This window comes from Juglans regia, chromosome 13 (assembly GCF_001411555.2).
Source record: "Juglans regia cultivar Chandler chromosome 13, Walnut 2.0, whole genome shotgun sequence".
Lineage (NCBI taxonomy): Eukaryota > Viridiplantae > Streptophyta > Magnoliopsida > Fagales > Juglandaceae > Juglans > Juglans regia.
Genome location: NC_049913.1, coordinates 29,701,921 through 29,728,818, shown reverse-complemented (window position 1 = coordinate 29,728,818; position 26,898 = coordinate 29,701,921). Strand labels below are relative to the sequence as shown.

The 26,898-nt window shown below is 37.5% G+C and overlaps 3 protein-coding genes and 1 non-coding gene across 4 annotated transcripts; 1 reads left to right on the top strand and 3 right to left on the bottom strand.

The window, feature by feature from the left end:
* Positions 1 to 1,916: 1,916 nt before the first annotated feature.
* LOC108994097 (phytanoyl-CoA dioxygenase) lies at positions 1,917 to 7,493 on the top strand. Its single transcript, XM_018969193.2, has 9 exons — positions 1,917 to 2,076; positions 2,161 to 2,282; positions 2,395 to 2,455; positions 2,830 to 2,898; positions 3,053 to 3,171; positions 5,541 to 5,688; positions 5,788 to 5,932; positions 6,041 to 6,127; positions 7,288 to 7,493. Exons 1-9 carry the CDS (start codon positions 2,022 to 2,024, stop codon positions 7,328 to 7,330), a joined length of 849 nt encoding a protein of 282 aa, XP_018824738.1. The 5' UTR covers positions 1,917 to 2,021; the 3' UTR covers positions 7,331 to 7,493.
* Positions 7,494 to 15,630: 8,137 nt separating this feature from the next.
* LOC118344386 lies at positions 15,631 to 15,738 on the bottom strand. The gene has a single exon (XR_004798159.1). It is a non-coding gene; the product is annotated as a small nucleolar RNA R71 (small nucleolar RNA).
* Positions 15,739 to 20,793: 5,055 nt separating this feature from the next.
* LOC108994001 lies at positions 20,794 to 21,822 on the bottom strand. Its single transcript, XM_018969071.1, has one exon. The coding sequence runs from the start codon at positions 21,820 to 21,822 to the stop codon at positions 20,794 to 20,796; it is 1,029 nt and encodes a 342-aa protein (XP_018824616.1).
* Positions 21,823 to 21,894: 72 nt separating this feature from the next.
* LOC108994002 lies at positions 21,895 to 25,345 on the bottom strand. Its single transcript, XM_018969072.1, has 5 exons — positions 24,964 to 25,345; positions 23,486 to 24,736; positions 23,015 to 23,071; positions 22,792 to 22,883; positions 21,895 to 22,752 (listed from the first exon to the last, which is right to left on the bottom strand). The coding sequence occupies exons 1-5, from the start codon at positions 25,343 to 25,345 to the stop codon at positions 21,895 to 21,897; spliced, it is 2,640 nt and encodes an 879-aa protein (XP_018824617.1).
* Positions 25,346 to 26,898: the final 1,553 nt, after the last annotated feature.

Below are 26,898 nucleotides of genomic sequence, written 5' to 3'. Positions count from 1 at the left end.
GTATTCCCTGAATTTCCTTATTTCTACCAGAATCTTTTGCTATGAACGCCAGATATTCCCACACTTCTTACAGGTAGTAGGTGGGGTTGGCATGATACCTTTGACCTTGTTGGCTCATTGTATTATCTTCCTTTTGGCATTATTCTCTCCTGCAAAGAAAGGAGAAGCCCTGTACCATTCCAGGCTAATCTGGACTGTAATGCTTCATTGCTTTGCTTCTGTTATAGAGGCCACATTAACCAACTCTGGAAAGTTACTAATGTGAAATCCGGCAACGTAACTGTGAATCCGAGGTTGCAGTCCTCCTTGAAAATTTTGTGCCTGCATCTTCTTGGTGGCGATCAGGTCTGAAGCAAACCTTCCTAACTCTATGAACTTCGCAACGTATTGTTTGACCGTGAAGTTTCCTTGCACTAGAGTGGCAAATTCTTGGGCCTTCTGTTGTTTCATCGATTCTGGGAAGCTTATTTGTCGTGAGAAGTGTAACGGGGCTGGGTGTGATCCCCAAACAACCAACCATGTTTCACAACCATGAACCACCACCACTTCGGGACGTAGCTGCCCCAACTTTACTCACCTATATTTTTGTGAACTCAAGAGGTCCTTCATCAAACCCAGGCTTAATAACATCTATTATTCAATCAAGAGAATAAACATTTTCGCAGGTGAGAACTTAGAGCACGAGAATAGAGGCAATGTCAAGAAAATTGTATTGAAGAAAAAAGCCTATCTACATCTCCATCTTTAATTAAAAATGGATTGGCAGATCATAACAACACGCTCAGAAGACCCCTATCTCTACGAAGAATCGAACTGAGTAACAAAAATAGAATTAATTCAACAATGGAAGAAGAACAAAAAAGCCAAGGATTCTTAAATAGGAGTTCACCCCCATTAAACAGAGAAGAAACCCTAACGAATAATAGAATTATAGTTTGAAGGCCAAGCAAATATGTAAAAAATAGAAACCCTAGAGCTTCCACATGTATCTGTATTACTATCAGGACCTAGGGTTTGAATAGCACAAAATTCATACCATAAATACAAGGAATTTCAGAGAGAGAAAGGCACTCGCGTAGGGAGCGATAGAGACCGAGAACTAACCCTAGCCTCAGTCGATGATAATCATGCCAAAACGTAACCGCCTCAGTATATTCTCAACCAGAACAATGCGTCTCACAGAGAGAACCAAACAAGGATTTTTGGGACTATGGAAAGCGATAGCGGCAAGAGAAAATTGGAGCAAAATGAATTTTGGTTTCAGAATGGAGATTAGGGTTTTGGTTTCAGGAGATATATAGAATGGAGAGAGCCGTGCTTGGGTCGGCATGACGTTGACGACGGCGCGAGTTGGAGAGGGGATGTAGGGTGGCATTTTGGGTCTAGAGAGAGAGAGGGGGGAAGAGGGAAGACAAAAAAAAATAGGGAACTAATCCACAAACAGAATAAAACCATTCTCTTAATTTCCTTCAGATGATTAAAAGACAATTATATCCCTAAACTACATGAAAACACATGCACTAACTTAATTAACAGAAGGATAAAATTAGAATGAAAAACATAAACGGAAGAAAAAAACGGATGGACAAAATGCACTGTAGCCGGCTCAATAGTAGCTTATAATAATAGAATAGATATTTAGAAAAATAATATTTACAGTTGTGAAATGTGTAAGTCCCGTGTAATTTTTTTTTAAAAAAAGTAAATAAATACCGAGTCTATATATATACATATAAAAAAAAAACTATGGAAGCTTATTTTTGAATTTCAAAGAAAAATTCAAAATTCAGCAACTAAAATTAATTAAATAGTTGCTATTCCATATGTTCCCTGCATTTTCTCGGCATCCAAACATCATATTTACGCATTTGACCAAACTATGTGCAATAATAATAATAATTGTTACTCGTAGTCATAAGGAAGTATAGTCAACAAAATACGGGAATTATATATATTCACATACGAGACCATCGTTTCAGTTTCACAGTTTGATCGCCAAGCCACAGACACAGACACACACCATGGGAATCATTGGAAACCTCAGTCCCGAGCAGCTCCAATTCTTCAACTCTCAAGGTCACCAAAACCAGTTACCCAAACCCCGGAAAGCTTTTTTCGTACTGTTCAACAACTTTTAATGTTTTTATTTTTCTTGTACAGGTTTTATTGTGATCGAATCGTTTGCGAGCCCCGAAGAAATGGACGCCATGAGGAAGAGAATGGAGCAGTTGCTGGATGAGTTTGACTGCTCCACCGCCTCTATTTTCTCTACCAGGAACCAGGTTTTTATTTCAAATTGATTCAGCTTCTGACTTTCAAATTGGTATCGTGTTGTTTTCGAATTATAGGAAATCAAACGAAACTATATTTGAGTTTTTTTTTTTTTTTTTTCAGCAACAGTTAACCGACAATTACTTCTACGAAAGTGCAGAGAATATTTCTTTCTTCTTCGAGGGTATGCATGTACTTGTTAATCTTGAGCTATTTATTATTAGAATTATAATTTTCCTGCCTTTATAAATCTCGAAGGACCTTTTTGATACTTCCGGGGGCCTTGTATTAATTTCCTTCTGTCTGTCTGTCTGAGAATATTGCAAAGAAAGTCTCGTAGTTGGGTATTCTGTAATAGTTCAAAAAGTAGATCCTAATATTTTAGTGAGGAGAGAGGTTCATGTGTTGGTTGATGAATTGCTGCTTTATAAAAATATATTGGAAATTGCGTTTGCCTTTTTCTATTTTTAATTTGGTAAGAGCGTATGAATACTTTTGGTGTTTCTGAGATGCCATCTATAGAGTGCTGTGCTCATTGATACTTATAACTTTTGTCAGAGAAAGCTTTTGGAGCTGATGGAAATTTAAAGCAACCCAAAAAACTTTCCATCAACAAAGCTGGCCATGGTTAGTTGTGAGGCGTTGTGACTTCCACTATTAGGAATTTTTTTTTGAGGGTTTTTTTTTTTTTTTTTCTTTTTACATATTTTTTCTATTAAAGTTTCCTGCACACTATTCATTGACAAGCAATCTTGTAACAAACTGGGTTATATATATGCAGCGTTACATGAGATTGACCCAGTATTTAAAAAGTTCTCGTGCTCCGAGAAACTGTCAAGTTTGTTATTCTCCTTGGATTACAAGAGGCCAGTGATCATTCAGTCCATGTACATTTTCAAGGTATTCCTTTTTCTTGTTCAATGATTTGTCGCTTCTTTGACATAATGTCCTTATGAAAACTCATTTGCTTAACTGAGATATTGGGAAGGCTTAAATCATAGAAAGACATTTAAGTCCAATATTAACTCTCACAGGGGCTTGAGTGTAACACATTGTGTTTATTAAAAGTTGATGGAATTTTTCAAAGATGTTTTTAGATGTATGCTACCTGTAAAAGAAGATGCACTTTAAGTATGAGAAAGATGTGCCCTCTTTGTGCAAGGATTTTGACGATAAGGTATTGAATACATGATTCACCTTTCAAAAAAGGTATTGACTACATTATTGATGATATGTTATTCTAAGGGAATACTTAGCATGATTGAAAATTGGAGATGCAACTTGATACTCACATATGTACATACATCTATGTGTATAAGTGTATTTTAATTATATAGGAAAGAGGGAAAAGTTTTGATTTTTAAAAATTACGGTAATTCTTCTATACACTTTTTTGGACTTGGGGTTTAGAGAATTTGTGGATTTATGGTTTAGGATTTGTAAGGTAAAAAAGTTTTGACGAATAGTGCCAAAATAGCTATTTCTTGGGGGCAAACGTGTTGTTTTATGGCAGCAGCAAGATTTTGTATTTCAAGGTTGTTCAAAAGGTTTAATTGATAGGGTAAAGAGAAAATGATTTTATTTTATTTTTTTTTTTTGGGGGGGGGGGGGGGGGTGGATTCTAATGGTTTGGGGTTTCATTAGGGTTGAAACCCTCTTTTGGTTGACCAAATAGTGTTTTGGTTGGATGGAATAGTATTTGGTGTAAGAGGCATGGTGGCATGGCTTGAACCACACTCCATTTAATCACATTTGTCCTCTACTTGACATGTGTCCTAGAGTTTCCAAATGGATGGCTAGGATTGTGCCATGTGTCCAACCAAAAGGTAATCCTAGTGATCCTTTAGTGAACTTGGATATCCTACATGGCGGTTTGATAGCTGTTTGAACAAGTTGCCACGTGGCGCTCTCCCCGGGTGTTACTATTCACCCAAAAGATCTCGAAACTTTTTATTGCACCATAAAATCCTAAATATTCCTATGAGTATAATGATGCAATTTGTTTCACAAAATTATACTCCTAAGTGCCTTAATTAAGTAGAAAGTCACTCCTGTCCACTATTCACTCGAGAAATTCAAAATTTTTTATTTTACCATAAAATCCTAAATATTCATCTGAATCTAATGGTGATTTGTTTCGCAAACTTATACCCCTAAGTGTGTTAATTAAATAAAGGGCAACTCCGCCACCATAGTGGATCGGGATCCAACTACACTAACAGACTAAAACCTAATCAATCACTCAATTCATGAAATCTTTTCGGGATTTCATGACGTTTCTAAGGTCTATTGAATTTCTTTTGGGTCATTACACATAGGCTTCTAATGTGGGGTTGTTTCAGGTCAAAATATGATGTAGACTACCTATAAAAAAAATGATATAGACACGGCATTAGGAGTTGATGGTGTAAACGGCTCTTTAGGTATAGATTTTCTCATTGCTCATTTCATATTATTAGTTTTGAAATCATTGGATGTTCTCTCTTATCAAGTTTCAATATTGCTTCAAAATATGCAATGCACACTGTGGTAGGGATTGGAGTAAATTGCTCTTTAGGCATAGATATGCTCATTGCACTTGTTGTGTATTATTATTATTATTATTATTATTTTTTATCAATGGACAATCTATCTTATCAAGCTCTAATATTGCATAAATAAGTTTGCATGACAAACCCTTTTAGAGCATGGAGTGTGTAAAAATATTTCTGGGTTCAGGCTAGTAATCTTCTTTTGTTTCAATCTTAGTTGCAAACTTTGTGCTTATGCAATGGCACTTTCTATTCCGTCCTCTGTATCATAGGAATTCTTCACATGCTCATGATTTGTGACTATTTTCCCTTGTTATTTTTATAATTGCAGCTTTGCTGGAAAGACAATTTTCCCCTTGTATATGTTTTTCGTTCTACATTTTATTTTTCTAGTGAATGGACAAATGTTTACAGGAGTATAGTTTACAAGCCAGACTTATGTCCCAAACCTACATTTTATTTTCCCCTGTATCGTACCTAAATGATAGTTGTAATAATAGGTTTGGATATGTTATACAGACTAACACCACGACAAACTAAGGCTACATTCTTAGTTCTCGATACTTTACTATGCAGATTAATAGCAGAAACTGCTTCAGGTGGTTTTTTTTATTTTTATTTTTATTTTTTTATTTTTATCACTGCACCAAATCTAGAATTCTTAACCTGGTTACTTTCTTCCAAACATGCTCATCTTTCTCGTAATTTTAAAAGAAGCATTTGGTATTTTATTTGCAGCAACCAGGTATCGGTGGTGAAGTAGTGCCACACCAGGATAACTCGTTTCTTTTTACTGAGCCACCAACTTGTACGGGGCTGTGGCTTGCTCTTGAAGATGCAACAACAATAAATGGTTGCCTTTGGGCTATTCCTGGATCTCAGAAGAGTAGAAACTTGCATCCTTCTAGCCTTTTCCCTCTATGGAACAGGAAAAATTGGCATGTTTGGTGTGATCTAACTTTCTTCTACGCTGTGTGTTTTCCAGATGGACTTGTTAGAAGGATGATTAGAGGTGAACAGGGGGTTTCCTTTGACCGGCCTTCTCCAACATACAACCAAAAAGATTTTGTGCCTATTGAAGTTAAAGCTGGGTCTTTGGTTGTGATTCATGGTGATCTTATTCATCAAAGGTTGGTAGAAGAAATCCCTTTTGTATCTCTTTCTGAAACAATGAGGAAGAGTTTCTTCGGTAGCAAGATGGCCTCAAAACTTGCTTTTTCCTTATGTTTGCACTGCAGTTTTGAGAACCAGTCCTTACAATCCAGGCACGCCTACAGCTGGCACGTGGTGGATACTGATGGCTGCAAATGGGCCCCTGATAATTGGTAAGCATCCAAGAATTTCGCTTAAGTATTCATTATGTTAGACTATAAATTAAATGATTAAATTCCCTCCTTTCTATTAGCTTAAGTTTTTAGATATAACATTGTATAAGAGTAGAGATCTTAAGTTTGAATCCCTCCCGACTTCACACTGTTCTCATTTTAATCAGTATTCCATGTCTTGGGCTCATTTATTTACGGGTAGCCTGACCCACACTTGATGGGGTGTTGGAATATAAATTAAATGATTAAGTTCATCTCTTCTTCCTACTACTTAAGGTTTTGGGACAAGTGGTGATATAACACCTTATTCATATTTATCAATGGCTTCTCCAATCCACACACAGCACCGGTTCATAATGTATGAGATTTGAACATACTCGATATACTTCCTTATGATTTTTTCCTGAACTTGTCTGAATGCTCTGTCTTTAACTTTCATCTGGTCAATTGAATTGAAAAGATCTGATTTGATGGGAGAGAGAGAAAGAAAGGGGGTGGGGTTGAATAACCTTAATTAGTTTTATCCTGATTTGTTTCTTTCTGTTTCATTGTATCCATTTTAATCCATTTTATTAGTGAATTAAATACGTCTTTCTACTAGCTCAAGTTTTTGGAACAAATAGTGATGGAACATTATATTTGAGCAGAGGTCTCTAGTTTGAACTTTGACTGTACACTTCACTCCCATTTAATTTAATATTTCACTTTTGAAACCCACTTTTAAGAGGAGTTTGGCCCACACACGATGGGTTTGTTAGAATGCAATTTAAATATATTGGTCTTGCTACATAAAGGAAAACATAGGCAGAAACAATTGTATTAAAGAACTTGTGTTCATGTTCTGATGCTAGAAATGTTCTTGAAAATTCTTCTTCCCATTGGGCTATTTGTATCTCTATGGAGAGAATTATTGCATTGTCGGTGACATGCTTTCCTTAAACTGTCTCGGCAAAAAAAAAAAAAAAGAAACAAAACAAAACTTCAGTAATGCCCTCCACTCCCGTTCTATTTCCCTTTCCTCCTCAATCGACCTGGTTACCAAGACAGGTGACCTTGTTCTGTTGGATTTTGAAAGGTTCTGAATGATACACTTCCACATTTCTCTATCTTGAACTGCTTTATTCTGAACAAGAAATATTGATCTTAAATTTCCTTTTCAGGATCAGAAGAAAAGTGGAGCCAGAGCCCCTCTATGTATCTTAATATGTCCAGACAATTCATCAACAGTGTTTTACAAATGAACTACTTTTGCATCTCTTTTATATACCTTCCATCGTTAATAATCTTATAATGTATATGCAATACTTATGATTTATGCTTGTCTTGAAATAAATTGAGGTTATAATGGTTGGTTGTTAGAAAAGTAGAATTTTGATACTCTCTTAGATTTTTCTTAGTGGAGATGGTCAGCTGTTTGGTCTTATTTTTGCTTCCTTTATGGATGGCTAGACTCAGGACTGGCTCAATGCCTAGGCCAGTTAGGCAATTGCCTAAGACCTCCACTACTCAAGGCCTCTTAAAGTAAAAAAAAATTAATGAAATCTATTTAAAAGCCCTTAAAATTCTCTAAAAAATTAATAGACATTAAAATTATTTAGGAAATAATATTAAAAAACCCCAAGAAAGAAATTCTCTAAAACAGAAATTAGAAAGATTATTAAGAAATAAAAACTTCTAATAAAACTATTTCGGATTAACGAGTATAAATAATTATTAACCTTGTTAGTTTCTATAAGAGAAAAAATTGTTAGAATAATCAAGAAAAAAGCTAAATGAAGACAAATCTTGAGATCGATAAAGTATTGGATTCATGGGTTGGTATTAAGATTCACAAGGCTTCTCGGCTAGTGGAAAATGATGTACAGATCTTGAGGTCTTTGAATCTTTCTATTAATTCAAGAAAGAATGAGGCATTAATGGCAGTGAGATGGGAGAAATTGTAGAAATATTGGCTTAAATTGAATGTGGACGGAAGTAATATTAATAATCCTGGAATTTTGGGTGCCCGAGGAGTAGTCAGAAATGAATTTGGGAGAGTGGTTTTTGCTTTTGTTGAATCCATTGGTAACTGGAGCAATAATCTTGTGGAAGTTATGGCCCTCCGGAGAGGTCTTCAACATTGCAAAAGATTGAGGCTCAATAATATAGTTATTGAAATGGACTCTCTGGTGTTTGTTAATTGGATTCAGAAAGGAAGTTGTAGCCTTTGGTACTTAGAGGATTTTTGGGAGGACATTGTTAATATGTTGGTAGAGTTGAATTTTTCTATTAAGCGTATATATCGGAAAGGAAATAAGGCCGCATATTTTTTAGCCCGTCTAGGTAGTAATAGGATATCTCATGATTGGTCAGGGCAGATAGAAATTCCCCATCTATTAAAAGGTATATTAAGAACAAATTCATGTGGATTGGCATACCTCAGGAAATGTTGATGTTTCTGGAGTGGGTACTACATGGTTTTTTGGAGTGATGGCTTGTGACATTGGTTGTCATTTTGCTTACTCGAGTAGGAATTTATTTTGTCTGGTTAAATCCTTTATAGGCTTGTTTAGATTGTTTTATTCAGTTATAGGTCTGTTGAGATGTTTTCTGGTTATAATTTTTGAATTATTTGATCTAGTGTTCTGGTTCTTGGGGGTTATTACTCTTGTTCATATTATTGTAAAACTCAAATATCTTGATTGTTACCACGATATTCTCCTACCACAAGTGATGGCTTATTAATAAATTTGGGCGGGATCACTATTGGATAGGTGACTACCCTCTCTTAAATTAAAAAAAAAAAAAGACAAATGGAAGCAATTCTAATAGTTATAATGTAATTATTAGAAAAGGTAAAAAATTGTAGTATTTATTTTCACATTATAGTTTATTATATTATTATATTAAAATTAAGAACGCCTTCTAAAACTCTCGCGTTTAGGCCTCAAGGCTGGCCCCTTGCGAGACTGTGTCTGCATGAAAGTTGTCGGAATAAATGTCTTTCCTGAGCTGCACGTATTATAATGTAATGTACTTTTCATAAAAACTTATTTCCTTCCAAAGCAAGTACGTTTTGTCTCTTATTTTTTTAAACTTTCTTTTTTATTTTGTCCTTTCTAAACTAATTAAATTTTTTTACTTATCATTTATACACCATGCATTTAGTAAGAGGAAAAAAAAAAAAAAGTGGTTCAATGGTGGTAATTGACGGTTGAGAGGTGAGCAAAAAATAAAACAATTAAAGGGAAATTATCAAAATAAATAAAATAAAAGAGGTTGGCCGAAATTCTCAAGGATAAAATTGGTATTAAAAATATTTAGGGATTCGGCTTATTTTTTTTCCAAAATCAACCGCAAGGAAATCTTCACAGATAAATCATGGGACTGAAAACAGAGTTATCGTTGAAGAAAAATATTGAGCTAAGGGTATTTTAGTCCATTCCACACAAAGTATACATGATTGCCAAATGAAACAGTTTTAGAGTTTGACATGTCACCACACAAGATGACATGAACGAATGCTCAATAAAAAAATGCAAGTATGGCCAATGAATGCTAGAAATGGATGATCAAGGAAGGAAAATTCGAATCAAAGCTCAAAGAAAGAAATCGAACTAAGCTTACCTAACGAAAGTCAGTATTCTTCTAAGTAAGCGAGCCATCCTTCTAAAATCTAGGGTTAAATTAAGAGTTAACCTAATGGAGTAAGGAAGTGGGGCATTACAACTTGCACCCGGAATACTTCGGAAGCAAACGACATTTCTTTTAATGGTGTGCAACCATCAAACTCTTCAAATCATACCAACATCCTGTCAAAAGACCATGGTCTCCTAGCTATCACTCTAGCCTTGTCTTGCTCCTTCTGAAATTCCAAAAGAACCTCCAATCTCCTTGAAACGAATCCACCCCTCTGGTTTCCACACTTTTGACATGGTGGACCTGAATGCCTCTCTGTTGACAACTATATATGCAATAACCTGTGCTAAGAGACAAAATCTCCCTTTTTTCATTGACTCATGAAAATCTAACATTGGCATCACAACTTCTTGTTTCTCTTGATCAGTGAGAGAGAAACCTGCCCACAACTTCTTTAGTTCATCCTCTATGATACCCTGTACAAACCACCGTATAAGAGACCAATCTTTGCCAAAGTAAAGAGAAAAACCCCACCTTTCAAAGAAGGAGAAGACCTGTTGATGTTGTGTTTTACGACTTGGACAACTCCACATTGTTGGGCTCGGACTTAGTTCCTGTTGAGATTAAGTTACTTTCAGAGTAAGAGATAAGGAGAGAAATAATCAATCAAGGAGAATGATAGTAGAAATATTCAAGAATGTGACCCCTCTCCCTGGCCGTGGGAGGGGGGTATACCTGGCTGGTTGGCCCTTATGGTAGGGGTAGTGGGCGTGTCGTCTGTATGGGGTTGGGTGTCCTTGCCACTTACCTACTGCACCTCAGACTAATCAAACTTGTTACGACTGTCTTTGACACCCCAAGAGGCATGTTGTGGCGTGCCGAGCTCCGGGACGCTTTAAATGGGGTCGTGGCTCCCCTTCCTGGAATGGTCTCATTCGTTCCATTAATGAGGTGTGATCTCGGTCATGTACGTTCAGTTTGGGCACCGAGATTCAGGGTCAGGGGATGTCCCTGACTGTTGGCCAGTAATTGTGTCAGATAGTCCTGCCTTTCATCCTTTTGTCAGTGTACTTTGCCCGATTACTTCTCTTCTTGGGCTTCTTAGGCCGGCTCAGCCTAGCCTAGGCCTTATCCTTGGACCCAGGCCCGGGGAGTAGCTGGGGATTATTCCCCTCACAGTACCTCGTGAATTCCTAGCGCACGTGTGCGATGGGAATTTAAAAGATCCCTTCTTCTCCCACTGTTAATGTGTGTGGGTTCTTATGCTCCTGCCGTCTGTCCAACTTCCTAACCGTTGGGTTCCAAAGGCGCCTTTTCCATCCTGAGCCACGTATTGGCCCGTGATTGTCACACGCCTAACATGACTCCCCCTTGTCTACGTTGCCCTGCTCTGTACCGCTTGGGCTCCCCAAGGCCACCTGCCCATGTCATTCAATGCTGGCGTCACCTTGATTTTTATGGCCTCTACAACTCCCGACGGTTGAACTTGGCAGTTTAGCTTCCCGAGGACACAACGATTCGGGATGCTTGGAATGACCCCATGATGCCTTGGTCTCTCTATGAGTCGTGCTGACCGCGTGCCTACCTGGAGGCTGTTGGCATCATCCTGTCAGTCTGTTTACGTGCCCAATGCTATCACATCCCTTCGGCTTCTGAGCCGTTGTCGCTTCACTGTCTGCTCAACACCAACTGTCACCTACCCTCCTATTTAAACCTTCATTCCCCCTTCAATCCTTCCATTTTTGCCTCCAAGCTCCTGAAATTCTCTCGTTCTTTCTTTTCCAAGCTTTCCCTGAGTTTCTGAGATCTTCTATTCTTCCTCATTTCCTTCCTTCACAAATTCTCTCATGGTTGCTTCCAGTGAGAACGAAGGCGGCTCCTTTCCTTCACTGGGAGGAACTGGGAGTCGTCCCTCACTATCAACGACCTGCGAGCGTGGTGGAGGTCCTATCAAGGAACTATCTGGGTTCATGTTTCTTGGGTATCCAGGGTACCTGTAACAACTTCTACCATTCCGGTTGGAGAATGGTAGTGGAAACTACCACAATGAGATTTCAAGAAGTTTCAGCAAGTAATCACATAACATACCACAGTTAACACAAGTATACAAAAGGTATATCATGAAATGCATGTATGGACATGTACTTGACTTATGCACTTGACCATTTTCAAAATATTTGTAACAGGGACTTTAGCTTTTCAGAAAAACTTATTAACTTTTCTTAATCACGTGATCTTAATCAGAATTTGTCTTATTAGAACACATCACAAGATTTGCATCGAGTGATCCTTAGAACATAAGCTCATATTCTTATTCAGAAGGTGGACACAACACAGTTCCCCTTAGCATCGCATGTTCCTGTTAGTTACGGCACCATCAACAGTCCGTACACCGTGTCATAAACAAAGATTTATATTAACTCGACCTTACTTCGTCAAGTTACATGCCTTATGCACCCACTAACATTAGGCACTTCCTCGCCGACAGTACTTTGTCGACCCAGGGGTCACCACTCAATTCTTAAGCACTCTAGAATAGACAGAAGAGTTCAACTAGGACATTCTCCCGCCCTAGCATTTGGGGTTGTGATAAAACTTACAAACTCTTTTATTTGAAAACATTTTCTTTGAGAACATTTTCTTTGAAAATATTTTTTCCCAAATGCATGTGACATGAGGCTTATAACATATGTACTTACACTTGACATATGACATGTGAAATGCCATGCAAGAAATAATCAACCATAACATGTTCATTTTATAGCATGATAACATAAACTATATGAGATATCAAAACACATACATGGAATCATGAAACTTGCTTAGGCCAAGACTCATAGGCACAAAAACATGAAGAATCATCACTTAAACATTTTCCAAACTTCAAGCATATAATATAGAAATCAAGATATAGTGAAACAAAACATGAAGTCATAGGTTTTTGACCAAGGTCCGAAACTTTCAAGACATGTTCAAACCAAAATATCCATGTTGCATAAACCATCAACCTTAACCAAGTAAAAACCGAAACTTATAGGAGTATTTCATGACATTTTCATCACAAACTAAAGAATATAATTCCTTCCATAGATTTACTTAAGATCATATTAGCATATTTAAACAAACAATCAAGAGATAACAAACAAGGCAAGCACAATGATTAAATGATTTACACAATCATATACAAATATTAACTAAGAGTAAGTTGAGTGTATACTTACAAAAATCCGAACATACTATATTAGAAAGAGTAACTAAAAACCCTATCTCATGTTCTTGAGTGTGTGAGGATTTCTAGGGCATCACTTGATCTTAAACGACTCGGCTTCTAGGGTTTTGGGTTAAAACCCCTTCATTTCACTCATGAAGTAAAACAAAGCCTAAGGTAAAGCAAAAATACGTGTGGTGGTCGAAAACATGAAAGATGAACTCCCCCCACTAATTGGCTTCAAGGGTTTCTTGAAAATCCTAAGTCATTTTCCAAGAAATCGGTAGAAAGTGTGGGTGTTATATCATTCTCGAAGTCTAATGAGATTAGAATCTCATTTTCGGGTTGAGGAAGTGACATGTGTGTGCAAAACTAAGAGAAAACCGATCCACACCTTGTCTATCCTTGATGGTGTCGAAATCCTCTTTTTTGAAAGGATCATCCTTGTTTGGTTGGAAAGAAAATATGAGAAAGTGAGAGAAACTTCAAGTGAACATGTGAGAATTGTGTGGAGAGAGTGAGAGTTCATGCAATTTCTGAAAAATGGCAAGGAAAAATCCCCTTGGCGTCTACCCCTTCCTTTTTATAGAAGACTCTTCACTTTCCTCCTTGGTTGCTTCTTGATGAGTGTATGAAAGTACACTCTAAATATCCTATTATTAGACTAAAATGCTAAAATATGAATAGAAATAAAAGGAATTAATGTTCATTCTTGAATTGAATTTCTAGTTACTTTGGAATACTTCTGAGCAGATTTTTATATTTAATTTCAGAGTTTATAAAAGACTAAGTCCAAACCTAGTCAAATTCAAAAGACTTTCAAGTGGGAAAGATGTTGAAACAACCTAAGAACTTTCAACGAGTGTAGGACTCTTCAAATAAGGATAATGATAGAGTTTGAGAGTAATTCAAATTAAGAGAAAAAGTCAGTCCGAAATTTGCTAGAAGACAGCATGTACATACTTTAGTATTCTGATAATAAATCTCTGCTAAAATATCGGATTGAGACGATTCTTGATGCATTGGAAAGCTATCTTAAAGGGCTAATAAGTTATCTCTAATAAGGATTTCCAAATTCAAACTCCTAAAGCATGTACGTGGCTACCAAGATGAGTCCTAAAATTTAAGCGATTTTGTATGCGGGAATATGAAAGACATCAGGGTTTCTTTCCTACTATATATAAGTATTTTATTAGCACAAAATTAGGGGTGAAAAAAAAGGGGAGACGGCTCAGTTCTAAAGAGGGGGAGTCGAAATTAATTTTCATGGCCGTCGTTTGCTTTATTTGTCTCTTGAGATTTTTGTTGTCCATTATATTTATGGGTAACTAAATTCTCAAATAGGGCTAGGGATGAACTTGCACATTAGATGGTATTTTTAATTTATTTTTGATTTATGTATTTGATTTTCAATTACTAAAACTCTTTTGTTTAATCATTCTCAATTCATTGTTGATGTTTTCTTCTCCAAATAATCATAGAATTTATTCTATTTTTGGATTCAGTAATACTTTTTCTATTGAATGGATTAGCTCTTTGATTATGTTTGTATCAATTATTTATCTATATTGATTTAATTCTTTGCTGCAATATCGCTTCCTGAGTACATTGTCGTCGTTGGATTTTCTTAATAGTGATAATAATTTAAATATTTTAAAAGTGGTGAGTGATTTTTCAAAGTGTTACATTTGGTTTAATCTTGATTTATAAAACTATACCTTCTGATTGGGAATTTTAGAAATTGCGTTCCCAATTGAGTTATTCAATGAATTAAGAATAATTAAAATATCAGACTTGTGCAAGAGATTCTCGACGCTTTATTATTTGTCAAACTTGAGTACTTTTTTCGTTAGTCACTTTGCTTCACTTTAATTTACATTTAAAGTTAATTTGTGTTCTCTATTAATCATTTAATATATTTCTTCTATTTCTTTGTTCATTCTATAATTCTTTTAATTTGTCTCTCTATGGAATCGACAATCTAAAGTTGTGCTACAACTATCGCATTATTCTTTGGGCATAATTAAATTTTGGCACTATTGTTGGGGAGGCGGTAAAGAATTGCTAGATAGTTTTTCTTTTTAGCAGTTTGTAAAGGCAGTATCTTTGTTCCCTATTTTAGCTTGCTGCATTATTTTTTTTCTTTCTTTTCATAGTATTTTTAGTTTTTAGTATTTTGTTACCTTGGATGCACATATATAGAGATACATTGGGTAGATTTGCTTGTAGGCTAGTGGAAGAGTCAGAATGAAGTTTTTTTAAATTCTTTATTTGACAATCCATCTAGTCCCAAGGAAATGAGTGAACACGAAGATCAACCTATTAGAACTCTTCATGATTTTCTCCACCTTACACGCATAGCCACACCATCATGCATCATGTTTTTAGCTAATACTCGCCAACTGGATTTTAAAATAGGGATGATACAGTTATTCCCTACTTTTTATGGTTTGGAAAATGAAAATCCATATATACATATTAGGGAGTTTGAGGAAATAGTTGAAACTTTTCATAGTCAAAATGCAACTGATGACGTTGTGAGACTTAAGTTCTTTCCTTTCTCTTTGAACGATAGAGCTAAGAGTTAGCTATACTCGCTGAGACCACGATCTATTGGGTCATGGAATGAGATGACTCAAGTCTTCTTTAATAAATACTTTCCCCAACATAAGACCAATGCTTTAAAAATGTAAATCTCCACCTTTGCACAAGAGGACAGTGAGACTTTGTATCAATCTTGGGAGAGATTTAAGTAGTTATTGAGTATGTGTCCTCACCATGGATATGAGAATTGACGCTTAATGAGTTATTTTTATGAGGGACTTACACCTAGAGAGTGCCAATTTGTGAAGATGATATGTAATGGTGAGTTCTTACAGAAAGATCCTGATGAGGCCATAGAATACCTCGACGAGCTTGCTGAAAAAGCTCACACTTGGATTGGACCTAGTGCTAGTGAGAACACAAATAGGTCACGACCTACAGGAAACCCAAATGGTGGTGGAATTTACCAACTCAGGGAAGAGGATAGCCTAAAGGCTAGGGTTGAGATGCTCACTAGGGAGCTAGATGTGTTAAAGACTAAGGACTTAAAGCTAACACACGTGGCTAATCATGCAGAGTCTTTTGGACCATGTTTTGTGTGTGGCGGGGTATATCACCTCGTACAAGAGTGTCCCACATTTGCTGAGATGAGAGGGATGCATGAGGAACAATGTAATGCCTTAGGTATGTACAATAAACCTTTTACATCTTTCTCTGATACCTATAATCTGGAGTGGTGCAATCACCTCAATTTTAGCTGGAAGTCTAAAAATCAGTAGTCTGCACAACCCCCTAGATCATATCCTGCACCATATCATGCACCTTCATCTTCTAGGAGTCTTTTAGAAGACACTTTACATGCTTTTATTGAGGCATAGAGTAAAACCAATCAAAAGTTTGAATCTTTGATTATGCAGGTTATTGAAGAAAATAAGGAGATAAAAAGCCATGTATCCAAGTTGATGAGCTCTTTGAGTGTGAATGAGTGTGGCAAGTTCTTTTCTCAATCTCAATCCACACCCTAAAGTCGACATATGGCTCAAGAAAATTTGAAGGAGGTCAATGCCATTGTGACACGAATTGATAAGTCCTTACACATCTAAACAACTGATAAGCCAAAGGATGTTGAATAGGAACAAAGCAATAATAGTGCTGAGTTGCCCAAGGAAGCTGAGGTAATCAAGAGCCCAGTTAAGGTACCATTTCCTGAAGCTTTAAAATCTAGTATGTGAATTTTGAATTCTAGCAATGAAATCTTGGAGAGCCTCAGACAGGTAAAGATCAATCTTCCTCTTTTGCATGTTATTAAATAAGTTCCTACTTATGCAAAAGTTCTCAAAGATTTGTGTATAGTTAAGAGGAAGTACCATGTTAAGTAGACAACATTCCTGACAGAGCAAGTTAGTGCCCTAATTGAGCGGCAAATTCCTCCTATATACAAGGATTCTGGTTGTCCAACCATTGCATGTAATATTGAGAATCATGAGTTTGGGCAAGCATTGCTAGATTTAGGAGCTAGTGTAAATTTGATGTCTTATTCCATTTATTTGCAGCTTGGCTTGGGTGAAATTAAGCCTACTTCTGTTGTGCTTCAATTGTCTGACCGTTCAGTTAAGAAACCAAGAGGGATAGTTGAGGATGTTTTGATCCAATTTGACAAGTTTTACTACCCTGTTGATTTTTTAATTTTGGACACTCAGTCGGTTATTGGGTCTGACTCTAAGATTCCTCTTATATTAGGTAGGCATTTCCTTGCTACTGCTAATGCACTTATAAACTACAGGAATGTGCTGATGATACTATCTTTTGGAAACATGACCATGGAGGTCAACATATTCCACATCAATAATCAGCCCAAAGAGAATGATGAGTGCCAACAAACATACATGATTGACGCATTCATAGAAAAGGGAGTTCACACAACTCATGATTCTGATCCCCTTGAATACTTCCATATTAATTCTGAGTTTGGTACCATTAGTGATTCATCTTATGTTGTTGATATTTGTGCTATTTTTTATGAAACTCAAGATTATGGAACGCATGCTTGGCAATCGAAATTTGAGGAGTTGCCTAAGAAAAGTGAAAAACAAATTTCTTCAAGTGTGGAGAGTCCCAAATTGGAATTGAAACCGCCACCCTTAGGTTTAAAGCATGCATTTTTCGGCCTAAGTGACACTTTTCCTATTAGTATTTCTTCGAAATTGAATGCTAGTAAACTTAGGAATTTTCAGCTAACCGAGTTAGAAGAATTGAGAAATTATGCTTATGAGAACTATAAAATCAATAAGGCTAAAACGAAAGTGTTTCATGATAAGAATATTGGTAGGAAGACGTTTAAGCCTAATGACCTATTATACTTATATGATTTTAGACTTTACAAGCACCCAGGAAAACTTAGGTTTAGGTGGACCGGCCCTTTTGTAGTGAAGAATGTTTTTGCAAATGGGGCGGTAGAAATAGAGGATCCTAAGGATGGTTGGATCTTTAAAGTAAATGATCAACGCATTAAAGTATTAATTGATAGGCAAGTTCTAGAAGTGGAAGACATTCCACTTGTGGATCCGGTCTATCAACCTTGACCACACCGCACAGGTATGTTTTTCTTTATTTGTTTTGTTTGTATTGTTTTATTTTTGTTCTCTCTTATTTCTTTCTTTTCCTTTTTGTTTGCTGTTGTTTTCTTTGTTTTGTTTGTAGGTTAGTTTCATTTTGTCATTTCAGGTTACCATATTTGGTACTTAGTGAGCTACCCACGTCACTCATCAGGTATATTCTACCCTTTGTAGTTACTCCCCATTCAAATTTGATTTTTAAAAATTGAGGACAATGTTTCATTTAAGTTTGGGGGTAGATGGTGGTGCAAATTCGGTATTTAAAATAGTTGTTGGAACTCTGTGGCATATTTTCATGTGTCAATTTTTTTTTTAATTTGCATCACATCTGCATCATTTTCACATGTGTACTCATTCTCATTCATAATCGTCTTTGTGAATTCGCCAAACCCACCATAATCGTTTTTTCTGAAGTATTCATAGAACCTCTAATGCACTAATCCAAGGTTTGTGGTAAGATAGTGGTTTGACATATGTAGCTCAAGAACTATTTTGCTTAAGTATTCATGTGAATGTTGGAGAGGATTGAGAGCCTATAAATGCAGTAAATTGTGATAAGTGTTCATTGATCGGTTGAATTGGGCACTTCTTTTGAGAATATTATTACATGGTTGGTGGTAAGATGGTGGATATACTTGGGATATGACGAAGGTCAATTTAGGATTAACGTTTGAGCTTTTCAAGCCAACCCTTTGAATTATAGATCCCTAGTAGCCAACTTTGAGCTAAGAAACACATATAGCATTTTTTTCTTCATATACCTACATCATCCATACCTCTCCACATTGGATTATAGCTTATACACAAATTTTTCTTACCCTTGTTACTTCCAAGTATGTATTAGATATGTAATTTTTTATTTTTTTTGCAAGGAATAAGAAAAGAAAAGAGAAAAAAGGGAAGAACATGAGTTACAAGGTGTTCAAGTGAGTGGGTTTCAAAGGCAAAAATACCAAGGCTTGGTAGAAATAGCAAAATACCAGTGTGACATAATTGTTCGTCAAATTATTAAAAAAAAAGAAAAAAAAGAAAAAAAAAAGAGACATTATTTGATGATCTGAAAAGTTGGAGAGTACATTAAGTGAGAAGTGTGGTCTACTAAGATATTTAATAAGATTGCATTTGCATGTACTTGGAAGTTTTTGAATCATTTTTCATTTTTTTCATATAGTCCCAAACCAAAGCCACGTTACAACTTTTTGTATTGACTGTTATGATCCTTAGTAAACTCTTGAAAAGAGTAGTGGAAGTCTCATTTGTTAGTGTTCCTATCATAAGATCAATGTTTGTTTGTTGCTTATACATAATTGCCTAATTCTCCATGAGAGTGTATGTACACCCATTGTCAACTCAATAGAGATAATCCTCACACGAAACACTTTTTTACTTGTGAGTTATGGAGTTGAACCTTTCGCTTGAGATGTTCTTGATGTTACATGTTTCAGGGCTTCTGGTTAGATGGATATAGTTTGGAACACACACATACTCTATGGATTACTATAGGTGGATTGCTTGTGATATGGTTATTGAATTCCTAAGATTGCTTTGATACGTGAATCTAGAAAGTGTGACTTTGTGGCCTTTGTGTATGATTTCTTTGGTCTCATTTGTTATTCTGGCATGAAAATTGTTAGGGACTAGCAATAAGCAAGTTGAGGAGTGTGATGAGTGTGTGAAAGTACACTCTAAATATCCTATTATTCGACTAAAATGCTAAAATGTGAATAGAAATAATAGGAATTAATGTGTGTTCTTAAATTGAGTTTCTATTTATTTTGGAATACTCCTGAACATATTTTTATATTTAATTTTAGAGTCTAGAAAAGAGCAAGTCCAAACCCAGTCAAATTCAAAGGACTTTCAAGTGAGCAAGACGTTGGAACAACCTAAGAACTTTCAATGGCTATATGACTCTTCAAATAAGGATAATAATGGAGTTTGAGAGTAATTCGAATCAAGAGAAAAAGTCAATCTGAAATTCACTAGAAGACAGCCTGTACATATTTTAGTATTTTGATCATAACTTTCAGCTCAAATATCGTATTGATGATATTCTTGATGCGTTGAGAAGTTATCTTAAAGGGCTAAAACGTTAAATCTAGTAAGGATTTCCAAATTTGAACTCCTGAAGTGTGTACGTGGCTGTCAAGATGAGTCCTAAAATTTAGGCGATTTTGAATATGGAAATATGAAAGATATTAGGGTTTCTTTCCTACCCTATATAAGTATTTCATTAGCGAGAAATTGGGGTTGAAAAATAAGGGAGACGGCTCAGTTCTGAAGAGGGGGAGACAAAATTAATTTTCATGGCCGTTGTTTGCTTTGTTTTTCTCTTGAGATTTTTATTTTTTTTTTCTAAAGAGCCGGAAGCCACCCACATAGCAGCCCCGTCCCAATTTCATTAATAAACCCTCACTTGTGGCGGAGGAATACCGTGGTTACAACCCGAGGCCTGGGGGCTACAAATATAAAAAAATAAAAATAAACCAAAACCCAGGGCTCCAAAAAAACCATAAAAACTCAACCACAATACAATTGGGACCAAAAAGCTAGAAAAAAACTAAATAACTCAAAACCAAAACCTGCAAGGAAAGAACCTGCACAAACAAAGAGTAAGAAAAAATTAAACAGAGCGCAAAGAAAAAAAACATACCTGGAGGTAAACCAGTGCCCATAACCCACTAGCAACGTCTTCGAGCTTTCCGTATATAGGGAAGACCACCTCTATCCAGCCGAATATTACCTCTGATGGGAGCAGGCAGCGCAGATAAAGAAAACCAAGAGCCAGATTGACCTTTAGCTTCCATTTTAGCAAACCCATCAGAAACCGAGTTACATTCTCTATAGCAGTGAACAAGAGAAACATTAAGCCCAGCTATACGGCTCTGGATTTCATCCCAATAATCTTCCATGTACCACAGGCCACATCTCTGATTCCTCAACCAGTTAAGCACTAACATGGAGTCTAGTTCAATCTCCACAGAAGAAATACCCAACAAGCCAATGTGACGAAGCCCATGAAGTAAACCCATCAATTCTGCATAATTATTAGAATTATGCCCAGTGGCTTCAGCAAACCCACACAGCAAATCACCTTTATCATCCCGAATGATGCCTCCCGCACCCGAGGGACCCGGATTACCAAGAGAACAACCATCTATGTTCAGTTTTACCCAACCTTGCTTGGGAGGCTTCCATTTGACTGGGAAAATAAACTCCTTACTCATGACATTTAATGGCATATTAAAATATTGTAAAATACCTTCATCGCGCCTAGTAAGCAAGTTGACATCCTTGAGTTTTAAAGCAATCCAAGAAACCCAATATTTTATGGAGCACCAAACCTGTTGGACCGAATCCATCAAGCCTTCCATCCTAGCCTTACAACGACGACCCCAGAATCTCCAAGTAATGATAGCTGGAAGAAGGCCCAGCAATTGACCAGGGCGATTAGAATTTTTAGCCCGCCTATACCAACACTCCACCCTCTGTCTCCATGATCCACCTTCCCTCCAAGGAACACCAAGAACCACCGAACAAAGACGCCAAATTTTTTCAGCAAATTCCCCTCTCGCAAGACAATGATTAAAATCTTCATATTTCGGACTGGAACAACAATCGCATCTTGAGACAATAGAAATACCAATTCTGCAAATTCTGTCATCAACAGGCAGACAATCATGTATGGCCTTCCACATAGTAATCGACATTTTTTTGGGAAGAGCAGGATGCCATACCCATTTTGCCCAAGGGAACTCTGGACCCCTCATACGGATACAATTCTATGCACTTTTAGTAGAGAAATGCCCATCAGCATTAGGGAGCCAAATCAACATATCCTTCCCACTTTTAACCCGACCCAGCTTCAAAATGAGCTCCTCAGCTTTATGATGTCCAACCAACTGAGAAAAAAACTCCATATTCCAACCCAACCCAGTTTTACAATCTTCCAATTTAAGATTAGGCTTATCAGAAATCGTAGTATTAGCGCAAAGAGGGCCATCATCATCCCAATTATCATGCCAAAAAAAGAGTTTACCCTCCCGAACTTTCCATTTAGAATTAGCTTGCACTAAAGGAATGTTTTTCAATATCATCTTCCAAAAAATAGACCCTTTCTTTGGATCCACCATAGAAATATGTCTATCACCAATATATTTAGCAAGAAAAAACTGGGACCAAAGAGAAGTACCTTGCAACAGGTTCCAAGCTATCTTCATGTGAAGAGAGGACTGCACGTCTTGCAGGCTACAAATTCCAAGCCCACCTTCCGTGACCGGCTTACAAAGAGCCACCCAAGAACGCCATTTTTTCTTAGCTTTACCATCTTTAAAGCCCCAAAAAAAGGTACTGATGATTCTTTGAAGTTTCTCAATCACAGCTTTGGGCGTCTTAAGAATAGAAAGGCTATGCACAGGAATACTTTGAAGCACATGTTTAATAAGGATCAATCGCGCACCACTGGATAACAATCTGGTTTGCCATCCCTCCAATCTGGACTGAACTTTAGCAATCAAATCATCAAAATGAGTAATCTTTAGACCTCCAGAAATAATAGGAACTCCCAAATATTTGAAAGGAAAACTTCCTTCCGTAAAACTAGTGAAGCGAAGAAGAGCCCGACGTCTAGAAACAGAAACCTATGAAGAGAAAAAAATAGAGGATTTGTGTTTGCTCACAGCTTGCCCCGACCACAGTTCATACGTCTTCAACACATCAGTAATAGCTTTCAAAGAAGCCTTGCCCCCATTACAAAAAATCACCACATCATCTGCATAAAGCAAGTGAGAAATAATAGGGGTACCTTTCGGATGAACAAACGGAATGATCTTACCCATTTGAACCTGATTTTTTATCATCCTTGAAAAAATTTCCTCCACAAGAATGAATAAATAAGGAGACCTTGACGCAACCCACGACCACCTTTGAAAAAACCTTTGGGAACACCATTCATAACCACTGAGAACCAAGGATTAGTGATGCAATGACGAATCAACATACAAAAAAATTCAGAGAACCCAAAAGCTTTAAGAACATGCAAAAGAAAATACCAGTCTATACTATCATTGGCCTTGGCCATGTCAATTTTTAAAACAACATTCCCACCATGGGCAGGTTTATTAATAGAGTGAATCATCTCTTGAGTGACACTAATATTATCAAAAATGCTACGACCCGGAAGGAAGGCTCCTTGTTCAGGAGAAATTATTTTAGCAAGCAAAGGGGAGATACGATTAACCAAAATTTTAGTGCAAATTTTATAGAACACACTACACAGGCTAATAGGCCTAAACTTATCAAAACTCGTCGGATTATCCACTTTCGGAATTAAAACCAAAAAAGTTGCATTAAAAAAGCGTGGAAGAGCCATACCTCGAAAAAATTCTGCCACAGCATCAACAACATCAGTACCCACAATATGCCAACAAGATCGATAGAAGCCCGACCCAAAACCATCAGGACCCGGGCTACTATCTTTCAGAATGGAGCAAAGAGCATCATAGACTTCCCGAGATGAAGGAACATGAGAAATAAAATCATTGTCACACTGCGAGATAATTGGTTGAACTAATTCTCCCAGGCACGGCTCAACACGAGCAATGCCAGCCTCCAAGAATTGAGAAAAATAAGAAATAGCCCCTTCGTGAATCTGCTCTGGTGAGGAAAGAATGGAACCATCCTCTAATTTCATCTCTTTCACTTCTTTATGATTACGACGACTGATAGCACGAAAGAAATTAGAACTAGCTTCACCCTTCTGAATCCAACCTTGCTTAGCCTGTTGGGCTAAGCGTTTTTCTTCCCTATCCATCCAAACTGATAACTCTAACTGGGAGGCAACGAGATCATCCTCCACGTCTTCATTAAACTCAGATTGCAAATTTGCCTCCAAACCCTTTATCCGATCCTCAAGAGCCTCTATGTGAGAATCTGTTCTACCAAAAACTTGCTTGTTCCAAATTCTCAAAACAGTTCTAAGTCTTTTAAGTTTAGTAACAAGCATATACAACCATGACCCCCCAATAACATCACTATTCCAAGAGTGCAAAACACAATTGAAAAACTGAGCATGAGAAACCCACATTTGTTGAAATTTAAAGGAAGGATAACCATACCGAACAAACTGATTCTCCAACAAGACCGTCATCGGCGCATGATCAGAAGAGGTACGGGCCAGGTATTCCATAGTAGCATCAGGGAAAGTATCAAGGGCCGCTGTATTAAAAAAACAACGATCAAGGCGCGCCCAATGCCTTGAACTTCCAGAATGGCCATTACACCAAGATAAAGAATTTCCACGGAAAGGCATATCAAGGAGCCCACAAGTGCCCACCCAACCATTAAACTCCTCCATCGCCAGCGCCAACCTAGGCCTGCCACCTCTTCGTTCTGAATCATTTCTGATAATGTTAAAATCTCCCATCACCATCCAAGGTAATTGATGAAAATTAGCACCCATCAACGAATCCCACAGTCTACGACGCTCCAAATAGGAGCATTTCGCATAAACAAAAGTAATCCATAAATCATGCAAATTAGAAATACGAATAGTCAAGAATTGATCTCCCATACACTCGACAACTAGATTTAAATCCTTAGCCCAGAACATCCATAATTTTCCGCCTTCATCAACATTAGAACAACAACAATCAAAATGCAATCTATCACGCCACATATCTAACCTGGATTTACAAACCATAGGCTCAGCAATAACAAGGATTTTAGGATGGAACTTCGATACTAGTTTTTTAAGGCGCTGTCTCGACGTCCCCACACCCCGAGCATTCCAATACAAGAAAGAAATATTCATAAATTAAGACGGGAGGGCTTGCTAACAACCCTGGAAGAACCTCTTAATTTAATTCCTTTCCCTTGACATTTCTTTCCCAACTGAGTATCCGAGTCCAAGACCACAAGATTTTCCTTTGATAAATGTTCCAAGACCCCGTCTGAATCAGAGTCAGAACAAATAAAACCATCGATGCAAGTTTTCTCACGTGCAACGTCCGCACAATCTGGGTCACTACCGTACTGGGCAAGGGCACACCCATCATGGGCCAAATCTTCATCACCTTCTACGTTAAGCTCCTCAATTATAATCGGTTCAAAAGGAAGGCTAGGCCCATTTTCACCATGCACCACTGTAATAGGCTGCTTACCTTCATAGAGGACCTCAACACGAGCCTCCATGCCAAAAGCATCCTCACGCCACCCAGACTTAGACATACACATGGTTCCTTGATCCGCAACACCTTATTCGGCAAAGCTGTCCAACGGAAGATCAACTACATTCACAGCTTTCGGGATAACCTCATGAGTGCTCGCAGCCATATTCTCACCAACCAAATCAGGACCAACCTCCATCAAATGCTCCTCAGAGACCACATGCGCCTGCTCGACAATCCGTGGTTCTTCTTTACTGGGTTCTCGTTGTTCAGATATCACCACGCCAACAAACGGCACTAGAGTGTTCTCTGCTTCAGAATTTGACACAAAAACTGCATTCGGACAGCCACCATCAACGTTCTCCCCCTTAGTCTTCAATTGTTCAGATTTCTTCACCCAAATCTTTCCTCCTTTTTCCTTTGGTTGCTGGTCTCTTCCATACCGACAGGTCTTGTGATTGTGGCCTTGGCAGCGACACTTCAAGCAATAAGCCGGCAAAGTCTCGTAAATGATCTCCTGCCTACGGCTTCTTGGCATCCTAGGAATACCAATCCAAAAATGTGAGATTTGCTCCTTAGAGGCATCAATCTCTAAGCACACCTGAGCCCCATCTGTGCGAGTGGCACATGTCGTAGGATTATCGCAACGGATATATCTTCCTATCTGTGCCGTAAGCATCTTGAGTAAAGAGGAATGGTAAAAGTTTGGTGGAAGGCCAGGCAAGAAAACCCAAACAGGAATAGACGGCGGTTCCAGGTCTTCATCAAACTCGGGGGACCAAGCAAAGGGACGGTAAGGAACGCCCTCTATATCACACGACTCCCTTGACAAGGCCTTATGAAGGTCAGCTTCATTGGTCATGCGAATGAAAATATTTCTAGGGCGTTGCATGGCTGAGACTACGGGCATTGAAGACAGACCCCAACGGTTTCGGATGAAGGCACGGATGCCATCGAGAGAGGGTCTCTGTCGTAAGAATTTTACAACCATGGAGAACAGAAAAGGTTCGGCAGTTTTGAGAATTTCCTCCGATGAGAAGGAGAAGAAGACTTCACCTTCCATGTATTTTGGTTGCCTAAACGGAACAACCACCTCTGGCAGTGGTTGGGGAGCTGTTGAGAATAAATTAGCGAACGACCGAGGAGGACCAGCCATGGAAGGCTGGCCATCAACGGCCGCCATGCAGAGAACGAGAGAGGTTTACGAGAGAAAAAGTTAAAGCCCTAGCAGAGCGTCACTTCTTGAGATTTTTATTGTCCATTATATTTATGGGTAACTAAATTCTTAAGTAGGGTTGGGGATGAACTTGCACATTATATGGTAACTTTAATTTATTTTTTATTTATGTATTTGATTTTCAATTACTAAAATTCTTTTGTTTTATCATTCTCAATTCATTGTTGATGTTTTCTTCTCCAAATAATCATAGAATTTATTCTGTTTATGGATTCAGTCATGCATTTTCTATTGAATGGATTAGCTCTTTAATTATGTTTGGATCAATTATTTATCTATATTGATATAATTAATTCCTACAATATCGCTTCCTGAGTATATTGTCGTCATTGGTTTCTTAGTAGTGATAATAATTTACGTATTTTAAAAGTGGCGAGTGATTT